The sequence below is a fragment of the Nomia melanderi genome, chromosome 7, assembly GCF_051020985.1.
Source record: "Nomia melanderi isolate GNS246 chromosome 7, iyNomMela1, whole genome shotgun sequence".
NCBI lineage: Eukaryota > Metazoa > Arthropoda > Insecta > Hymenoptera > Halictidae > Nomia > Nomia melanderi.
Window position 1 is genome coordinate 185,293 of NC_135005.1, and position 20,657 is coordinate 205,949.

The following is a 20,657-nucleotide window of genomic DNA, read 5'->3' on the forward strand; positions in this document are numbered from 1 at the left end:
GTTCAGTCATATGTACTTAAACATCAGTTTATTAAGAATCATTACTGTCAAATAGTTGAAAAATAACTTATACTAAATTGCCGAATATTTTTCGTGTGTAATGTATATACCATTTTTTTAGTTAAAAATCCCAGATATATCAAATATATTTAACACTTCACACATCCATAATATCCTCATCAGTTAAAGATAGATCATAAGTAATTCATTTAAATTAATCATTATATTTCCAAAAACGAATTGAAACATAAACACGTATATTTAAATATACATATTGGTTGGGTATATACGACAACTGTTTATCATTTGCAAGACGCGGTTAACATATGAATAGATGGCAGCACAATACATCTTTTCTATTCATAGACCCTTCGCGCATCATAGATAATTTAATTCAAATATCTAATATAAATTTAAATTAAAATTTTGGTTATTGCATGTTCTGTACGATATATTTATAACTTATTAACATTATTTAAAGAATGTGAACAAAATCTGTAATAATATTATCTTCATCGTATGGATTGTCGATGAGACATTCCAAATCAAAGAAAAGAAAAACAATTTGACATTGTATGAAGATTGTGTGATCTCAGAGCAGTTGCTCTCCAATCGTTGCTGGAAAAGTACACAGCGATAGCTAGGTCAATGACATATGTAACAACAGTAGATGAGATCTCGGACAGACTGATTCATTTTAATTTCTAACTTGAATCGAGATGCCTGAACAAAACTCAAGCGACCAATATTCAACATGGGTAAGCCAATAATTTAGTCTGAGGTTATTTTAATATAATGTAAATAATATCACATAACCTTCGACTGTAAACAGACCTTTTCCTAACTGCTGACTATGCTATTTATTTGTATTGTAGTTTTTCTTTGTCCATTATATACAAAGTTTCATACATCAATTCATTATTTCAGGTTGGTCTTATATATATTTTCAACCTGATTGTTGGTACAGGAGCTTTAACATTGCCCGCAGTTTTCAGCAAAGCAGGATGGGCTCTGGGATTAAGTATTATTTTAATATTAGCTTTTATAAGGTATAATATTACTAAATTTTATTTTAAATATCTTAATTACAAAGTATATTTATGTTTTATTTCACGTTTATAGCTTTATTACAGTAACATTTGTTATTGAAGTAATGGCATCTGCCAATGCTATAGTAACTTGGCGGCATATTCAACATCGAAAACGAGTATGTTTTTCTCAAGATTCATCTTTCAACGAGTCAGAATCTGAGGTTTTTAGATTTTTCTATAACTCGTATTATAAGTATCGTCTATCAAATGAGAGTTGGCAAGAATCTAAAATGCATGTTTCATTGGTCAGATTTTATATTTTCCCATCTCATTTTCAATTCTAATTTGCTATTTATCAATGCGATTATACATAACCAATCAAAACTATAAACAAAGCACACAGCGAGCAATCTCTCTTGCCCCTATGCCATCCCATTTGCCAACTTTCATGTAACGGACGGTGTATCTGTTTGTTTTTTAAATGCAGCAAGATAATATTGTTCCGTCCTTTAAATACTCATTTAATGTGGCTTTTCGATTAGAGTAGGTTATATTATTCGCTGCTTTTAATTGCAGGTACTTCAAACCTTAGGAGAGTCTGGTCCTTCAAATTCGGACTCTGAAGATACACCACTTGTTACACCATTTTCAATTAGTCCTGATCAAACGGACATGACTTACAGATATTATGTGATTCGTGATAAAATAGAAATGGGTCAGATGGCGTCAATTTTTTTTAATAAGTTTGGTACAGCCTTGTTTTATCTGTGTTTTGCTATTTACCTTTATGGAGACTTGAGTATTTATGGAGCAGCTGTTGCAAAAACCCTGGCTAATGTTGCTTGCACTTATCAACCAATAAATATAACATGCAATGACACAATACCAGATACTGAACTTTGTTGGCAAACATTTGCTTTGAATCGACTTGACGCGTATAGGATATTTCTTGTATGTTTAAATATAAAAGTATTAATATATATTGTAATAACCAATTTATTTTTATGCTGTAATCCAAATATTACTTTTAGACTACATTTGTTCTGTTATTGGGTCCTTTTGTGTTCGTTAATGTTCAGAAGACAAAATATCTCCAACTATTAACATCAACGATGCGATGGCTTGCATTTACTATCATGATTGTATACGCTTTAAAAAATCTAATTATTCATGGCGCACAAGGAAATCCTTCAGCAGCAAATATTGTTGGTAAGTTTCCTTATATATCTTTTAGAATCTGAACAAGCACAATTGAATATAATATAATATTTCAGGTATACCTAGTTTATTTGGTGCCTGTATTTACTCTTTTATGTGTCATCATTCTTTACCAGCTTTGGTGGCTCCAATTGCAAATAAGACTACTTTAAATCGATTTTTAGCATTGGATTACTTTATAATAGCGTGTTTTTATCTTCTGTTGGCATTAACGGGAACATTCGCTTTTGAACATTTAGATGATCTTTACACATTAGATTTTAGTCCCCGTGGATCTGGAGACTGCTCCAAAAGTACCAATATTTGTATCATTCTTATAGAATATTTTTTGGCGCTATTTCCAGTATTTACTTTGAGTACTAGCTTTCCCATTATAGCTATTACTCTGAGAAATAATCTACAATCTTTGTTCCTCAGTGAGGACACATCATATTTGTGTCTTCGTAAAGTGGTCTTCCCAATACTAGCAGTACTGCCACCATATTTAATTGCAATGAGCACCAAAGATTTATCAATATTAGTTGGAATCACTGGGTCTTACGCTGGAGCTGGAATTCAGTATTTGATCCCAACATTTTTGGTATATTATGCCAGGCAGAAAACAAACAAAGTTATAGGTCTCGGTGTTGTAAATAAATTTGCAAGTCCTTTCTCTAGTAATTGTTGGCTCGTTTTTGTTATAATTTGGGCCATTGCTTGCATGATTTTAGTATCTGTCAATTTTATGCAAATACATTTGCAGTATACAGGTATAAATTTATAATGAAAAGTTGCAAAGTATGAAATCAAAAACGTAAAAACAAAAAAGGATTACATAATGGTGCAGGATTAGTTTTTCTCTTAGTTTTGAAAATCTAGTACCTTTGAAAAGTGGATTGTTTACAGTACATACATAATTAAAATTATGATATTATATTGATATATCATGAAAAAAATATGTTTTTAAACAATTATATCATATTTCCTTTTTAAAATAAGGGATAAATTATTTTGAAGAATATATTAATATAGATGAATGAATGTAGTTTGTGGTAATATATATGTTAATTTTATTTTCAGTATTCTTAGCACCATTAGAAATTATCCTTTTTTCATATAAAAAATATAATAATAACAACAACAACAACAATAATAATAATAATAATATGAATAATACTGTAGCACAATGTGTCACAGTAAACTGACAATACACTGGTGTAAGTCGGGATTAACTATAGGTACAAGCCAAATGAATAAGCTTAATTTAAGTTAATTTTTGTATCATATATCTTTTATCTTTTCTATATTTTTTATTTTGTATATATTGTTATTGATGCAGGTTTTACTGTATAGAAAATGTCTTTCAAATAAGTAATCTTTGGTGGCCAACACTAATGTTCTATCAACTATTAGTCGGTATGAAGGTTAAGAGAATAAGTTTGTAATTAATATGTATACTTAGTGTCAAAAAAAAATGAGGATGGCCTATTTAGCGCTTCTCATTAAAACAAAAAAACGAATTCAGTTCTGTGATTTTCTAATATTTATGTTTAGTTTATATGGCGCACAAAAAAATATATGAAATGAATATTATTAGTCAAATAAATATAATTTGAATATTGCAAAACATATTTTGATACATGGTATGTGTAAAACTGCCAACAAAGTATTCACAATATGCCTCTCATACCGTGTACCTGTACAAGTATAGTATACAGTAAATAAGATGTGTATACATATATTTTCTAAAAATAGACGAATAAAGATAAATAAATAATTATATAAGCTTATTTTAATTTATTTTTATACGTATATACATATTTCTGTTTATTTATATTTATATATTATGTTTACTTAGATGTGCTGTCAATTGTTAACACAAATAGATTTCTTTGTCATACTCTAACAACATAAAGTGGTATAGTAAAACTATTTAATTATTTGTATGAAGTCTTTCAACTTCATTGAAAATTGTTACTAAATATATGAAATTCATTCACATGTTCATGAAGTTGTAAACTACCATACAAATAACTATTCAACCGTTCTTCTATAATATATTTTTTATAACAGAATACTTAAATATATATTTGAAAACCGATGAAATAATTTGATATATAAAAAGAAGTACTCTTTTATGTGTCTTTTATATTATATAATAACTTGTTCCGAGTAAATGAATTAGAATAAATACACTATGGGTTAGAAAAAATTAAAAGAAACTGTTCAGCAAGGTACTTATAGAAATTTATGTAAATTAATATTCTGGTTTTATAAATTTCCACTTGTAAACAATTAGGTACATTTAAAGATGAAAATGATACAATGTATACAGTGAACATGTGCAATTAATATTAATTTAAAAATTGTTTTGTAAAAAAAGAAATGTTGAAAACACTGTATAGATGAACATTCTAAAGTGAACACACGTGTATTATTAATTGACCAAGAAATATAATGAATATGTAATAAATATTTTTATAATCCTTATATCAAATATTTGATTTAGTTTGTTGATGTCAGATTAGATTTTGTTTTCAGATTAAGGCTCATAAAATCTGTACCAAGCTGTAAAATGGCACCTTATTAATTGTATTTAACAAATATGTTTATGTGATGGAAAGCTTTCTTTTTTGTTTGGAGATATTAAAGCTAGGCTGCTTGTACTACTCCACTCTCATTTGGTCATCAGTCTTTAATTGTACTACAGGTTTTCAATTAGAACTCGTTACGGTCATATGAGTTCTATCTAATTATTTAATAGAATATTTATTTCGTAGGAGCTGTTGTAAAACATTGAATATTAGAATGTATCTTTTTGATTTTTATTTATAATCAACTTTAACCTGGCAGGTAACTTAAGATCAGCATTTGTAAATTGATAAGATATACAAATAAGAACCTGATAATACAAATGTATAATTTCCTTCTTGTATGTTAAATTGATTAAGAATTTTTTCATACAAATAGAATATGAGTCAAATATTACTTTCATTAACTTCTGTTATTACTCAGAACATTTTAGTTAACTGAAATGTCTGTAACGTATTTATTTCACATAAGAACAGCATTTAAAAGTACGGCCGTATACTGATTGCAGTAACAAATGCGGGCATGATGCAATTTCATGACCCACACATTCTATAACAGGGTCATGAGTACAATCCCACATTCCTGGACCATACGGACGACAAAGTCCTACTAATGTACAGGGTAGACGAACAAGCTGGCGAAAATGATGTAGTAGGCCTCTAGCCTTTCTCAATATGAGACTTCCATCCATATACATGGCTAAAGAACTAAAATATAATAACATTTCATCCGTTCTAAGATCTTGTGCTATTACATCTTCAGCATAAACACATATTATAGCAAGGCAAAGGAACAGATGAAAGTGATCTGTTAAATAATTTACCCAACAAGCTTCCCACATTACTAATGCTATTTCAGTTGGAAACTCCCGTTTCAAACATCTGTAAGATATGTAATACGTTTTAGAAATAAAATTGTACACAATTACTATTATAGCAATTATAAGATTAATTAGTTTTTAAGATTAATTACTCACAGAAGTATCCATCGATGACAAAATAGAAGTTCTAAGGCATCTGTATGTTTTTGAAGATGTGCATAAAAGTCTGGTACCATTATCCTAACTAATTCCCTTAAATAACATAAGTTTCTGTCTATATCAACATCAGTAGGCGTGCATACAGTTACAGATCTTTCCATTAAACCAGCAAAACACCAAAAAGCTTCTGTTTCTGAATTGAGCTCAGCCAACAATGGTGCTAACAAATCGGACATGCCTTGTGTATATCCCAAGCGAGAATTATAAACTGCATAATTCAATAAAATGTTTCTGTAAAAAAAAGATATACCAATATTGTAGACAGAATTAAAAATCATTATCATTGTTACATTAAATGTGAACATACTTCATTACTTCAATATTGGGGTTATCTTCTCCTGCGTAATATGGATTTCCTCTATCTGTACGAACAACATCCTTTTCTACAATACACACCACATTTCGCAAAAAGTGTTCTGCCTGTTTTGGATTCATATTTGTCCTATGTTTTTGAATCTCCTCGTATTCTTGTTTTAGAATGATATCTAATTGTTCCCTTTCTTCGTAGGTGCTTTGATATGAATAACAATGAAGAAGAAATGGCCATACAATTTTCCTTAATGCAGGTTCTAATCCACCAAAAAATATTCCTTTGCGAAGTGCAAGATCATCTTCTACCTGACCTTTTTCATTCAATAAATCTTTCCATGCTAATGAGGTGATCATTGGTACTTGTCCCTCTTCTGGATGTAGTTCATCACGACTTACCTCTGGTCGACATACCATAAAATGTCTAAAATATAAAAAGAACAATGAACACTTTATAATATGAATATTTCATATTTTTTTAGTATTAATAAACAAATCATACCTATACGGAAGGCCTTCTTCAGTATCCTCGTTCAATCTTGGATAAAGTAACTGATGCCACTGGTGTAAAATTGCTGCTAATCTATCTAAACCACCATGATGGAAATGCAGAATTTTGTATTGACTCTCTCTACTTGCGACTACTAATTGACCAGAGGTACAAGCTGGATCCGCAAAGAACAACCTTAAAGATCTCATTTCACTGAGATCAACAGAAAACCTCCTACATCTGTGTGCTCTACGTAAGGTAACAGGAGAAGCTGTAGCACTTTCAGGAAACGTAAGGTTATGCTGCAATGCCAATAGTTCGGGTGTTCTCATCCATGTTGGGATTTCTTCAGCTGAAAGAAATGATACAGCATTATATAGCACTAGAGCAAATGTAAGTTGAAGTACATTTGTCGATATAATTAAATAAGTATCATTTGACGACATACCGACAGATAGACTACAAGTGGAAGTTAACGACATACTACGACTCTTAAGACTACCATCATCGTAATATGGATATCTAAGTTCTTCATCCACGCTTTTCCTATCAGCTTCTTGTACTTTGTCAGCTTTTTCATCCTCGCTATTGTGACTTTCATCGTGTTTTTCATCCACGGATTCAGAACGTAATCGGTTTAAACCGATACTACAGTCGCTCTCTTCGCGTATAGCAGACGGTGAAGCGTCAGGCTGAACATCTTTTTGAGTAAGATCATCAGTGTTTGACGCTTCTTTGTCTTCCGATGAAAATACAGTTTGCTCGTCACACAAATATTCTCTGTTATCATTCGTCACGTTGATGCCATTAGGTTCCGATTCCGGTTCCGGTTCCGCTTCCGGTTCCGTATTTCGCGGAAATCCACCGGAACAAACGCGCTCGCAATCTCCACAACTTACAGGTTCCTTCACTTCTAAGCATACATCGACCTTCTCGCTGGTGTGTTCATAGTCACTCTTTAAATTACAGCTTTCTTCGGATATTTGGGATGGGTGATTGCCTATCTCACCGTCCCGATGTGTGGCAGAATCGAGCTTCTTCGCATTTATATTTTCTAATGTTGCAGGATGCTTCCGAAGCGTGCTGTTAGGAATCCAACTAAGGTGCAGCGTTGGTATATTTGAATTCTTATTGAATCTACAGGTTATCGCCATATATCCAGGATGATGCACCACGTCGGAGTTTTGTCTCATCAACGTTGGCGGGTGGACACAGACATTATTTTTACAAAACAACGCCTCGCCATCCTGGTACACAGTGCGACGATTGTCCTGACTACAATCGCCTAAAATGTAACTGCTTGCCTTTTTCAGGATGTTTGGCAGAGGCATTTTCGATTGAAGCGTACTGGCGCATCTAGGTCATCTGACTAATTTTGTAAAAACATTGTAGGAGATTTTCGCTATAAGAAGTCAAAAAATTGTTACAGAGCTTTCATTTGTCACGGGCTTGCAGGGAGACCCGAATGACGATGGTTGCAGTGATTACAGAGCATCGTGTACAATTAGCTTTTCATTAACGTATCCGTGCGGATCTGCTTTGAATTTATAACTGAGAGTACAATATACACGCGACAACTTAAAACACCAAGTTCCAAAACGACATTCTGCTCTTTTCGTTGCTTTTTATGGAATACTTCGACGTTTCTACACAGCATGGAAACACCAGAGGTCAAACTTTGTCGCGCAGAAGCGCGCGAATAGATCTGCATCAAAATAATACGATGAACTGATTCTTTCTTTCGTAATATTTCCTGCTACTGTTGGTCTGCTAAGTGTGCGAGCCTTATCGTACCAATTAGCCTTAATACATAAACGGAACTGATAATAATATGTACACATACAGAGAATCATGCATCAATGAATGACTTCCTGGCTTCTACCTGCACGAAGTCACCCTTCTGTTACGAGGGTAACATATTGTTAAACTTTCGTCAAATACTGATGAATTTTAGGGACGAATAAAATTCCATTATATTTAACATTTCCAAGAAAATATTCCAAAGTCATGTTCCATTGAAATAAAAACATGAATTATAAAAATATTATTGGCACGTCACTATTCGATGTATGTGCGATTGAATTATGAATACAGGAATAACGCACGTTCAAAAAATACAAACTTTCGGTATGATCACTGGTAATAGACCACCACCATGTCACGCTCGTGAGAAAAATGTTAACGATAATAAATAAATTAGTTATTGAATATCACTTCAAGTCACACTGCTCAATGAGGATGTAGTAAAACGTGTTTGCCAACAGACGGAACACAGATGCCCCTTATCCAGGATCAATATTTCCATCTGATCGTGAACCTGGTGGGTGGCTTACTATCCGAGCCACCGACATACCGTTGCTCAGCGTTGTATACGCTGTTTTTATTGATTTTTTCTCCGTATTAAGTTTGAATCACGTTTTCTCCAATTCTGTAATTTACAAGTTATAAACTGGTACTTCACATTTTCATTTTACATTTTATTTAGCATATTTAAAAACTTATTTAGAATACAATAGATTTGTTCGAATTATCTGATACAATATTTACAAATTGCAAATACATGTTAAAAAATGATCATTGAGTTTTTTAGAATATCTTTCACTGTACAGTCCTTTATAATTATAAAAACCTTTATAATCTTGGAAGTACATGTATTATTTATGATAAATATTATCATTAATACAAAAACATAGAACTATGTTTTTCTTGCAGTACGCATTCAAATAAAGTTGTACTTTGACCTATAGTGTCGCTGACAGTTAAAAACATCTAAATCCTTTGTCTTACATCCTGAGTCGTTTTCAGTCTTGTTTATTTAATTAATGAAATTAGATTTTGTTGTATCACAGAATAACTAATATAATTATATACATCATTGTAATTCATATTTGAAAGGTATTTCATGATTATTATCAAGTACTAAGGCTGTTTTGGGTCCACGTTTCAAATATGATATCGTAGAATATGCAGAAAAATGAAAATCTTCCTGCAAATAACCATTTACAAGTAAATATCCTACTATAGCTTCACCTGACTGTCTTGAAAACTTTGGTATTGGTACAGAAGATACTCGTAATGTTGGTGCACCTTTACCATACCAAGAATCTATAAGTTTTAAAGCAGTTAATCTTGTTTCACATTGTACTGCTTTTGTTAGTATTTGATACAAATGTTTACAATATGGGGCTATATTTATTTCTTTTTTCTCATTAGGCTTCCTACAGTGATCACACATTTCCGCACAATCACTTTTGTTCCAAGTTTCTTCAAAATGAGTTGCAATTAAGCTGCGTCTACATGAAACTTGATCTAAACAGTATGCTAATACTTTGTATAAATTTTGTAAACCAACTTTATCTTGAAATACCATTGTGCTTAATCTAAATACATCTGGTAGTCTATATAATACAATACAGGCCGATTTCTTTCCATCTCTACCAGCACGTCCACTTTCTTGATAAAAGTTTTCCATTGACTTTGAAATACAGTGGTGAATAACAAATCGTACATCTGGTTTATCAATACCTAATCCAAAGGCAATAGTAGCAACTACAGCCTGGTATTTTCCAGATATCCATTTGGAATATACTTCTGATCTATAATCTGCCTCCAACATTGCATGATAACATCCAACTTTTACACCTAATGACCTTAAATCTGTTGTCAATTGTTCTGCATCCTTAATGGTTGTTGTATAAATTATTCCAGATTTATCCTTAAATCTGTTTTTTAATAAATTTCCTATCATAGCTAAACATGCATCTTTATCTGCTGGTTTACGACGAACTTCATAAAATAAATTAGGCCTATTAAATGTAGCTCTTAAAACTAAGCAACCTTGGATATCTAAAATTTTTTGAACATCTACAATAATCTTTGCTGGGGCAGTGGCAGTTAATCCAAGAATTGGTACCCCTGGAAACATAGATTTTAAAATTCCCAAAAATTTATAGTCTGGTCTAAAATCATGTCCCCACTGACTACAGCAATGAACTTCGTCTATTGCAAAACATTCTAATTGATTAAGTTCAAAAGCTTTTTGTAACTTGCTCATAAAACGATTAGACTTTGCCATGTATTCTGGAGTAACATAAATTAGTTTGAGATCTGACTTCTTACTTATAAGTGCATTCATTATAACTTTTACATTTTCCTTATTACTTTTTGCACTTAACATCAAAGCTTTCACATTAATCTTTTGCAATCCATGCAACTGATCCTCCATTAATGATACTAATGGTGACACTACTATTGTGATACCTTTGCTAATAACAGCAGGTAATTGATAGCACAAACTTTTACCACCACCTGTGGGCATAACTAAAATAACATCTTCTTTAGACATGACTACATTCATTGTTGGTAATTGTAATTCTCTTAATTTTTCAATTTTAAAAATATCTTTTAAAGCTGTCTTAAGATCCTTTGACCAACTGAAATTCTCTTTATACCAGTCTTTTCTTGATATAGATAAACTCTTCTTTAAAAGTGCATCATCTCTTAATTTCTCTTTGCGTTCAGTTAAAATCTTTTTGCGGTCTTCAAGCTTTTGCATTTCATTTTCAATTTGCTTTAATTCATAATCAATAGCAGCAATTTCATCTTCTTCAGTAGCTGAAAACAATAATTAAATAAATATAATTTTTTAGCTGTAATAATGAATACAATGGAAATTAGAAATGCAAAATAAAAAAATTCATTTAGAAATTTATAGATACGTTAATTTGAAATGTCTATATCAATAATCATTTACAGAATTTTTCATATTTGTAATTTATATATTTATTTTAAATTTAATGACAGACCTTGATATTCGTCATCATTTATTGTTATAATATCTTTCGAACTACTCGCAGACATCGTAAATAAATTATACAATTTTTATGTAAATTAATGTTAAATTAAAAATTAGTCTAGTACACTAATAAATAATTACAAATATAGATTAGATTTGTTATGTATCACATAACATGCATTCATATATTAACAGTGATAGATACGGCGCTGCACATAACCTATGCTTTTTGCCGGTATTACATCGTATCGTACACTAGTGCTCAGTTGACCATTTCTCGTGACAGTACTACGTATATGAGACAAGAAGTCTTCCACGTTCTGGTTGGTGTTAAACCATTAATCGTAAAAGACATATGGAGTTGAGTTTAAATTGATTAAGTATAAACGCACTAGCGAATATGTTGACTGCAATATTTCGTGCAAGTCCTTGGCTTGAAAATACATTAACATTTTTGTACTTCGGAGGTTGTCAATATTTATAATATTTTACTGATCACGTTGCATGCATTTTTGCTCCATTATATCTTCATGACCTTGTGAAATATATCTCTGAATAATTAACCTTTTTTATAGAATTTTTTCAGTTGTCATTAAGATTTTCTATCAGCTTCTATTTTAAATTGTGAAAACTAACGATTTAGTTAAAATATGGTTTTTTAAAATTAAATTATTATAATATTTTTGCACAAAAAATCTTTTATAATATATCATGACATATGGTATATGTAATTATTTTTTATGCAATAATGTTTCAGATATCTTTTTATTAAAAATAATATAAATTAATCTCTTTAATAAAAATAATAAGTGATATACTTTTAGCTATTAAACATTTAATATCAACCATCTGGTTTTCTTGCAAGATAAATGTACCGTTATTGTTGTAATATAAGATAAAATTTCAATTTCTCTATTTTATTTTTATAGCAAAAAGTATATCAACGAATGGTTTTTATGCATCACATAGACGTGCCACGTTAATTCAACACCCCAATATGAAGGTTCAAATATTGCCAGCGCTACAAGATAATTATATGTATCTTGTGTGTATTTATTTGTTTCTTTTTACTTTTTTAATTTTTTCATTGTTACTTATTTAACCTTCTGTTTCAATTTTGGAAGATTATTGATGAAGCGACACAGGAAGCTGCAATTGTTGATCCTGTAGATCCTGAGGCAGTTTTGTCTGCTGTTCAACAAAATAATGTAAAATTAACAAAGGTTTTAACAACCCATCATCATTGGGACCATGCTGGAGGAAATGTAAAGTTATTCAAACAAATGAATAACTTGCAAGTGTATGGTGGTGATGATAGAATAGGTGCACTTACAAAATTAGTAAAACACGATGATACTTTCAATATTGGAAGACTTAAAGTCCAATGTCTTGCAACACCATGTCATACCACAGGACATATTTGTTACTATATTACAGGAGATCAAGATCCTCCAGCAGTATTTACTGGTAAATGAATAAATTACATATTAATTTTTATGTAAGTGTACTAAAAAGTAATTGATATCACTGAATAGGAGATACACTGTTTGCTGGTGGCTGTGGTAGGTTCTTTGAAGGAACTGCAGAACAAATGTATAAAGCACTCATACAGGTTTTGGGATCATTACCCGATGAAACTGTAAGCATACAGACATACATATCTATTTTCATACTTGCAATATTTTTATATAAAAAAAATATATTTTGATACTTCGCAGAAAGTATATTGTGGCCATGAATATACAGACAATAATTTGAAGTTTGGAAAATACGTAGAACCACAAAATGAAGCTATTAATGAAAAAATACAATCAGTTTGCATACAGCGTAAAGAGTTTTGTCCAACTGTGCCCAGTACTATTCTAGAAGAAAAATTAACAAATCCATTTATGAGGGTACACGAACAGTCAGTAATGGATCATACTAAACAAAACGATCCAATTCAGACTATGGCAATCCTTAGACAGGAGAAAGATAATTTCAAAGCATAATTTATTACTGTCATAAAAGAGACAACAATATTTACATATTTGTTTCATTTGACAATACAAAATATTTGTTCTAAACAAAATTTCTGTTCCTATCATGTACTAAAGTACATGAACAGACTCTTGTTAATCTTATATTTTATTTTGAATTGCTATACATAAATATTGGCATATGTGCAAGTATTTAATTCTAAATTACGTATTTACAAATTACATTTATCTTAAATAGGAGTACTACGTTATATTTAAAGACATTTGATTTGGTGCATCTTCAGATTTTTTATTATAAATTTGCATTTCAGCAACATATTTCTCTTTGGATCGTTCATACATGTCATAATAAACCTGAAAAAAATTTCAATGGTTTCAAAATTTTCAAAATTTCATTAAAAAAATAATATATGCACAAATGTAAATAACTGTTTCTCTAATACAAACTTTTTTGTCTTCCGAACTAAGAGACTTCCAAGTAGTTGCAAGTTGTCTAGTGAGTTCTTGTTTGCTTGGTTCTGGTTCCCCAGCTAAACGTTCCATTACACGAGGTCTTTGTTCTTGACAGAATTGGAAAAATGGATTCGCTGGTCTTTTTGGTGCATTTGGGTCAGTTTTTGCACCTTTTCTTTTGGTTCCTTTTTTGGTCCGTTCATCTTTAGAATTGTGAGCAGTGGCTTTAGTGCCTTTTTCTTGTTTAGACGTGGCTTGAAAAACGTTATTTTCTTCAAGGACTCCCATAGGTGCTTCTCGCCAGCGATCACCATGCTGATCTAAACGATCAATTAAAAATCTGTAACATATGAAATATTTGTTCTAAGCATATTATATGAAAACCATTATAGGTGATTACTCACTAAAGAAGATTGGTTTTAGGCTACTTTAATATAACGGGTGACATGTCAGTGGCATATTTAAATACATAACCTAAAAATCAAACTAACTTTTTTTCCTTCCTTGTACGTTTGAGAAGATTCCTCACTTTTTGAATTCGATAAACCAGCCTTTCATTTTCCTGCAATTAAATATAATTTAACAAGGGAATGCAAAAAAGATATGAGAAATTTTGATTACAGAAATTATATGAACCTGTTGTAGAACTTCACATCTATCTAGCAATAATTGGTACTTTCGTTTGTAAACATCAATTTCTTCTGGCTCTACGTCGTATTCTGATTCGTCTGACATTTTAACAATATGTTATAATTAAATTGAATTAATGTTTTTCTACATTGTTTTCATACAGTGTCAACAGTTCACGCACGTTCATTCACAGTAATAAAACTTTAGTATCACAGGTGACGCTAGTAACTACAATTTCTGATAGTACCTCTTGTACGTAACTTCAAAGGAAGAAAAAAATGATTTATTTATTTGATAAAAGATAATAAATAAATTGACATATCGGTAAAAGACGCGTCTAGAACAGAGTTTGCTAGGTTAGCGTTACTGACAAGTCGTATTAGCGGATTCGGAAATGAAACACTCTCTATAAATTTTGTAGTAAAACCGATGAACAAATTTTAAATGTGTATGCCATATTTCGCGACAAAAGACAATTTAATGTTATGTAATGTTTGCATAATTTTTACATACTGAATTTATTGACTATTCATTTTTAAAGAATTTGATTATATATTTACAATCTATTACAATAAAAAATTAGGGGAAAAAGTTCTATCATTTAAGCACATAATAAAATAATAAAAATTAAAGATATTTCAAATTATGTAGTCCTTTATTTTGTAAAACATTCATCAAACGTTTAAAAGTGATTTATATAATTTTTTTATATAGTTTTATATACATTATTTTTATATACAATATTCAGATGAAGACATTTCGAGAACTACTCTAAAATATTTGTTTATTGGTCGAAATAATCTTTTTTACGCTTATTTTCCAGGAATAAACATTTTCACTTGCAATTGATGTAGTGTATTTGTTTATTTATATATTTCTTAATACATTGATTGTCATAGTGGTTATTAATGACCGACGCTTCTGAATTGTTTGAAAACAATTATAATATGTAAGATGGCTAATATCGAATCAAAATGTTTAATCACTTAAGTAAGTTAATTAATTAGTAACTATTTTTATTTATCTTTGCTACGAAAGAATAAGTGCTGTGTAAAACACTTAAAATTTTCATGGCCGTTAACGTGTTAAATTAATATAACTTTGACTGTTTGATAGATATTTTATTTTGATCTTTTACAGTACTTAATTCTAGCTCAATTGATAATATTTTCTTTGCCAATTTGTTAATACCTGTACAAGCGCACAATTGGTGAAATTTTTTCATTTGGATATATGTAATAAATAATTGTTAGCCGAAGTCTCAATAACCGTATATGTAATAATAAGATGGTTTGAATATTTTAAACGCTTGTATTTAGCATAAAGTATTAAACCTATAGGACGCGTTGTTATATTGCCGCGCAACGTATAATCAAACGCATAAGATTTTATTTGATTTAAATCATGCTGTTAAATCAAACTGTATAATCTAAATTACTTTAAATATGGTTAAGAATAAAAATATAAAATAGTAATGGGAAATATATTTTTATAATATCCACGTTTGAAATCTTTAGTTTTAAAGAAAAATTTTTTTAATGCTATTTGAGCCGTTTATTTTGAAAGTGGCTTAAGTCCATTTTTCTACATAATCTTTTAACACTTTAATAGTTTTTTAATCTTTTCTATGCGGACTTGTACCGCTTTCAAAATAAACGGTTCATTTAATGAGATGTAGCATTTAAGAGGAATTATAATTTATATTTACAAGAATTATAAGTTTACATATTTTACGTAGGTATATGATATGCAAAATATATAACATTATTAAAAGAATTTGAAAAATTTGATTTTATTTACAATAACATTGACATTAATCATATAATTAAATATACTGTAATCTGTCGTTATTATTTGTAATAAATAGGTGACGAGTTTTATATTATTTATATTAAAAAAGAGAAGCGAAGAAGAAAAAAAAGGAAAATACAAAGAATGTTATTTTCCATTAAGTATAATGATTTTTATTTTTTCCCTACTTCGCATCCTGAATTGTGTCGCCCCTGTCTCTCAACGCGACCAATGAAAGTTCTGAAAGAAGGGTTGCGTCGATACACATGCGCAACTAATCACAATTCACCCTGGACTTGAGACACGGTCAAAATACGTATCGGTCTCCTCGTTGCATTATTACTTTCTTTTCCTACCTCTCGAAACTTTACGTTCTCCGTATGTGTGTCACTTCTTATATCCTCTGCATCAATAATTCTTTTACTCGCGATTAAATATTTTCTGTGGTGTTGTTTTTTTCGGCTAATTTATTTGCAAGTTTATTGTTTTCCGTGCGTACAATGCAGTGCATCGCAGTTTTTTAGCATTCGCTCCAGATTGGCAGGTTGATACTTGGTGAGTACAAACAGCAGATACTTTCTTCGTGAATATTTGTCGTTCTCGAGGCGTGTAGACATTAAACGAGATTTAATCGCGTGCGTGTGGAACGGGTAGGAAGGGGTTTTCAACGTAGCACGCGCGTGCGAAAGAGCTTGCTCACGAGATCAATAGCAGCCATTGCGGTTATGGTAACACAATCAGCTGATGCTTAGTTTGTTTACAAAATTTAGCATTGCACTATATGATTTCCAATGGTGGAGTACATTGTATCTTGCAGGCGTGAGGAGTACAACTGTGCCTCGTTGTCGCGACTGTCGCGTGTAATTGAACGCGTGTAACGTAATTGTTTGCGGTAACCAAATCAGGAAAAATATATATTTGTTAAAAAGTTTCATTTTTTTCATTTCTATTTCGATATGATATCCTGACAAAGAGAGCACTGATCTAACCGAATAATTCTTGAAACGTGCTTAGCGGGTAAATCAAGGAAGTTAGGTTAGAAGATGCATTGCGTTGCCTTTTATCTTAGGCAGTCGTTTGATTTTCGACGAATTTCATCGTGTAGCAATGTTCTTTTTAATTTTTCAACAGTTTGGAACCATTCGGATTAAAATCGAAACAGTCATCATCAGTACGATTTCAACGCTTGAAATAAACAGTCGCGTTACTGCAGCAGTTACTGCATGACATTTAGCGGCTTCTTGTTAAGTTTAGACGCGTTCTATCCGTGGTAGTAACGCAAAACGATATAAGTCATGTGTTTTCACATTCGAAATACTGGGATTTTAAATTTTGAATACTAATTTAATTCTTTCTATTAAAGTACAATACTCGTGTATTTTTCATTGGTTTCAACAAATCAGATAATTCTTCTAATTGTAACATTAATATGTTACAACACATATGTAATAAACAAGATTAATAAATAAAATAATGATAATTTATGGTAATTTTGAGCTCAGTGATACATACATACGTATAAAAGTACTGCTTGTGTCAGTTTGCATGATCGTATTGAACTTGCGGAATTTTCTCAGAACGGAATGTAAACATTGTCCTATTAGGTATGTGCGAATGAATTCCATACGTCAGTTTTCAGTTCGTGTCGAAATACTGCTGTTTACGATACAGTGACATATATGGTACTGTGATTTAGAAAGAATTTTTCATATTTGCTACTAAACAGTAAAGGATACGCGAAATTGCTATCTTGATATAGACTTATTTAAAAAAATGATCAATTGCGACGTACCATGTGAAAAACGGACGCTTGCTTCGAAGTTGAGATTTTGAGTTCCATGTAAGTGATATTTTATAGAAAATCCTCATTTAAATTTCTTCACGTTATTAAATTTGTTTACTCGCTGAAATTTATAAGATCATAATTTTTAATAGTAAGAGTAAACATTTCTTTTTATTTATAAACTTGTTTTCAAAAATCATTTACACGCTCATCTTGATCGTCTTTTTCGTAAATGCGTACTGCCGGCAGAAATTTTCCGATGTACACAACCTTTACCGATTTGTAGAAAAAAAAGAAAGAAAAATTTGGTATAATTTGTAGCATTTAAATTTGGTTTTATTTTTGAAATTAGGGTGGTTTAAAAAATTATTCATTAAAAATTATGCATCATAACTTTTTCTTAAAAGGATGATACTTTGTATCTTTTACTTTTCTCGTTCTTTTAAACAATTTACTAATTAGTTTACTATAACGAAGGAAGTCTTCTGACTCTTTATTCAAGTGATCTTCATGGTTTTTGTCATTTGATTAATTGTCCTTATACTTCATGGGGTTCAAAGTGTTTTCTATATAACGTGCATTTTTCTTGTTTAACCATTAACTTTATACTCTCTGTATATTTTTATACTTGTAATATCATAATTGTGACATACAAAACCTCAGTGTTAGTCAAATATTTTCAAGTATATTAGAAAAATGTCGTATTAAACTATTGTTGGATGAAATAACGTTTATATAATCTCCGGAGTAAAAAACCGAGAACATTTCGGACCCTGATGGGTTGTTTTTTAAAACCCTAGGGGTATTTACGCGGATCACAGTTCAAGGACGAGTTGCTGTTTCCATCAAACGGAATTATCGTAAATAGAAAATGAATACATTGCCTGCATTTAAAACAACCTCCTGTTGTATTAACTCCTTTGCCGTATAATATTGCAATGAAAATATCAAACAGGAATTAGAAAACGTAAATGTCAATCGATTTTTAAAAATTTTTTATTGAAATGGAACATTATTTTTTTATTATCAACTGTTTGGAGTAGGTATATGTACATAGATATAGGGTATGACTTATTACAACATAAATATCATTGATGCTTCGGAAAAAATATATATTTATGGAAGTTAATATATATTTATAATAAAAATAAATGAACAATTATAAATTTACAAAAAAAAAGGAAATGACACTTGAACATAAAGGCTACATAAAGGCTATCTTACTAGGAGTGTCCGGGTTAGGTGGTTCAGATGAAAAATTCATATTTTAAGTTACGAAAAATGGATTATTTCTTGTTTTTACGTAAATTTTTTCCACATTATTGATTATTTTCTTATAATATTTATTCTAATAATAATTCAAAATACGAATGAATTTCCAATCCATTGATATCCTGATACCGAGACAAAGAAACGTCTTCCGATTTTCGGACACTGAGATTTGGATGACGTTTTAAAAACATATGTAGTCCATCATATTCAATTAATCCGTTTTCCTTGCAAAATTTTGGATTTATTTCCAAATTTTCAGTCAAATTGTATGCCAATTTTTTAATGTGTATTTTAAGTTTTTCTTTACTTTGGATACCTAACACTGTGTGAAGATGGCACTAAAGTTTTCTTTGAATAGTCATTTATTTTTCATTTGCCTTTTAATAAGAAATGCCGAAATGTAAAAACTCTCGACGCTGTATCGACGTTCATTTTGACATTTTGAATTGCTTCTACTGCATCTAGCAATTCTTCGTGTCCCCATAATTATCTACTATTAGCATTTTCTTTGTATTCAATTGGCATAATTCTGTAGAGAAACATATACTAGCTATTATACACTATTTTGTGATGGACCAGCCCCTAAAAATACCGGGCCATCTAACCCGAAGTCCAGGAGTGATTACTCACTTCTTCTTTCCGTAATGATGACATCTCGTTATAAGAATGTAATCGTAACCTTAAAACATTATATTAACACACTATATTCTGAAAAAGTTATTTTCTTTCGATCAAATATTAGTTAATTATGATTTAAAGAACGTAAAGAAAATTTTTAAGAGTATTCAGTAGTTACATTATGCATAACTTACGTTGCTTCTCAAATGAAAACAAATAAGAAGAATAGTTAGACAGATCTGTGCACAAAATTCAATATATCATTAAAAATAATTGAAAATATAGACATTTTACAATTAAAATGAGATCACGCCATCTCACCCGCATGCAAGAATTAAAAAGGTTCCAGAGATGACTGTTTGAAACTGTTCTATATCGCTTCCGACTAAAACAGTTATGAAGAACCGAATTAAGTCATAATTTTAATTATTATGTCGGTTCAGTAACTGTTAGTTTTCAGTTCTTCATTTATGATTTATCATTATTATACATCGATTCTGAAGAACCGGAATCGAACTCGATATAGCTCAGAACCGATATACCGAACAACACTTATGACTTATTTCGATTCTTCGTAACTGTTTCAAGAACTGAAACCGACATCAGAACTGTTTAAATCCCTGCTCGTAAGGCCATCTCACCCGGAATTACTCTAGTGCGAGCATGGAATTCTTTTTT

The 20,657-nt window shown here is 30.7% G+C and overlaps 5 protein-coding genes across 11 annotated transcripts; 2 read left to right on the forward strand and 3 right to left on the reverse strand.

Annotated features, from left to right (window-relative positions):
* Positions 1–337: 337 nt before the first annotated feature.
* Positions 338–4,892, forward strand: LOC116428896 (transmembrane protein 104 homolog). Its single transcript, XM_031981098.2, has 6 exons — positions 338–758; positions 928–1,049; positions 1,123–1,252; positions 1,608–1,982; positions 2,063–2,240; positions 2,306–4,892. The coding sequence occupies exons 1-6, from the start codon at positions 720–722 to the stop codon at positions 3,010–3,012; spliced, it is 1,551 nt and encodes a 516-aa protein (XP_031836958.1). The 5' UTR covers positions 338–719; the 3' UTR covers positions 3,013–4,892.
* Positions 4,893–5,031: 139 nt separating this feature from the next.
* Positions 5,032–9,002, reverse strand: TBC1D16 (TBC1 domain family member 16). Its single transcript, XM_031981096.2, has 6 exons — positions 8,781–9,002; positions 7,107–8,060; positions 6,671–7,010; positions 6,167–6,592; positions 5,797–6,090; positions 5,032–5,701 (listed from the first exon to the last, which is right to left on the reverse strand). Exons 2-6 carry the CDS (start codon positions 7,987–7,989, stop codon positions 5,278–5,280), a joined length of 2,367 nt encoding a protein of 788 aa, XP_031836956.1. The 5' UTR covers positions 7,990–8,060; positions 8,781–9,002; the 3' UTR covers positions 5,032–5,277.
* Positions 9,003–9,160: 158 nt separating this feature from the next.
* LOC116428894 (ATP-dependent DNA helicase Q1) lies at positions 9,161–11,746 on the reverse strand. Of its 2 annotated transcripts, none has more exons than XM_076369260.1 (2): positions 11,595–11,746; positions 9,161–11,272 (listed from the first exon to the last, which is right to left on the reverse strand). In XM_076369260.1, the coding sequence occupies exon 2, from the start codon at positions 11,211–11,213 to the stop codon at positions 9,531–9,533; it is 1,683 nt and encodes a 560-aa protein (XP_076225375.1). In that variant the 5' UTR covers positions 11,214–11,272; positions 11,595–11,746; the 3' UTR covers positions 9,161–9,530. The 2 variants fall into 2 exon arrangements, with proteins under 2 accessions (XP_076225375.1, XP_031836957.1); XM_031981097.2 differs by having other exon boundaries at positions 11,464–11,614.
* Positions 11,625–15,997, forward strand: LOC116428898 (hydroxyacylglutathione hydrolase, mitochondrial). Of its 6 annotated transcripts, XR_012998973.1 has the most exons (6): positions 11,672–11,813; positions 12,383–12,498; positions 12,578–12,920; positions 12,989–13,092; positions 13,172–14,041; positions 14,134–15,997. XR_012998973.1 is itself a non-coding variant. In XM_031981104.2 (5 exons), exons 2-5 carry the CDS (start codon positions 12,451–12,453, stop codon positions 13,442–13,444), a joined length of 768 nt encoding a protein of 255 aa, XP_031836964.1. In that variant the 5' UTR covers positions 11,627–11,776; positions 12,383–12,450; the 3' UTR covers positions 13,445–15,997. The 6 variants fall into 6 exon arrangements, 5 of the variants coding, with proteins under 5 accessions (XP_076225376.1, XP_031836964.1, XP_031836961.1 ...); XM_031981104.2 differs by having other exon boundaries at positions 11,627–11,776; positions 13,172–15,997; XM_031981101.2 differs by having other exon boundaries at positions 13,172–15,997.
* LOC116428899 (uncharacterized) lies at positions 13,565–14,670 on the reverse strand. Its single transcript, XM_031981106.2, has 4 exons — positions 14,522–14,670; positions 14,377–14,447; positions 13,880–14,225; positions 13,565–13,786 (listed from the first exon to the last, which is right to left on the reverse strand). The coding sequence occupies exons 1-4, from the start codon at positions 14,618–14,620 to the stop codon at positions 13,676–13,678; spliced, it is 627 nt and encodes a 208-aa protein (XP_031836966.1). The 5' UTR covers positions 14,621–14,670; the 3' UTR covers positions 13,565–13,675.
* Positions 15,998–20,657: the final 4,660 nt, after the last annotated feature.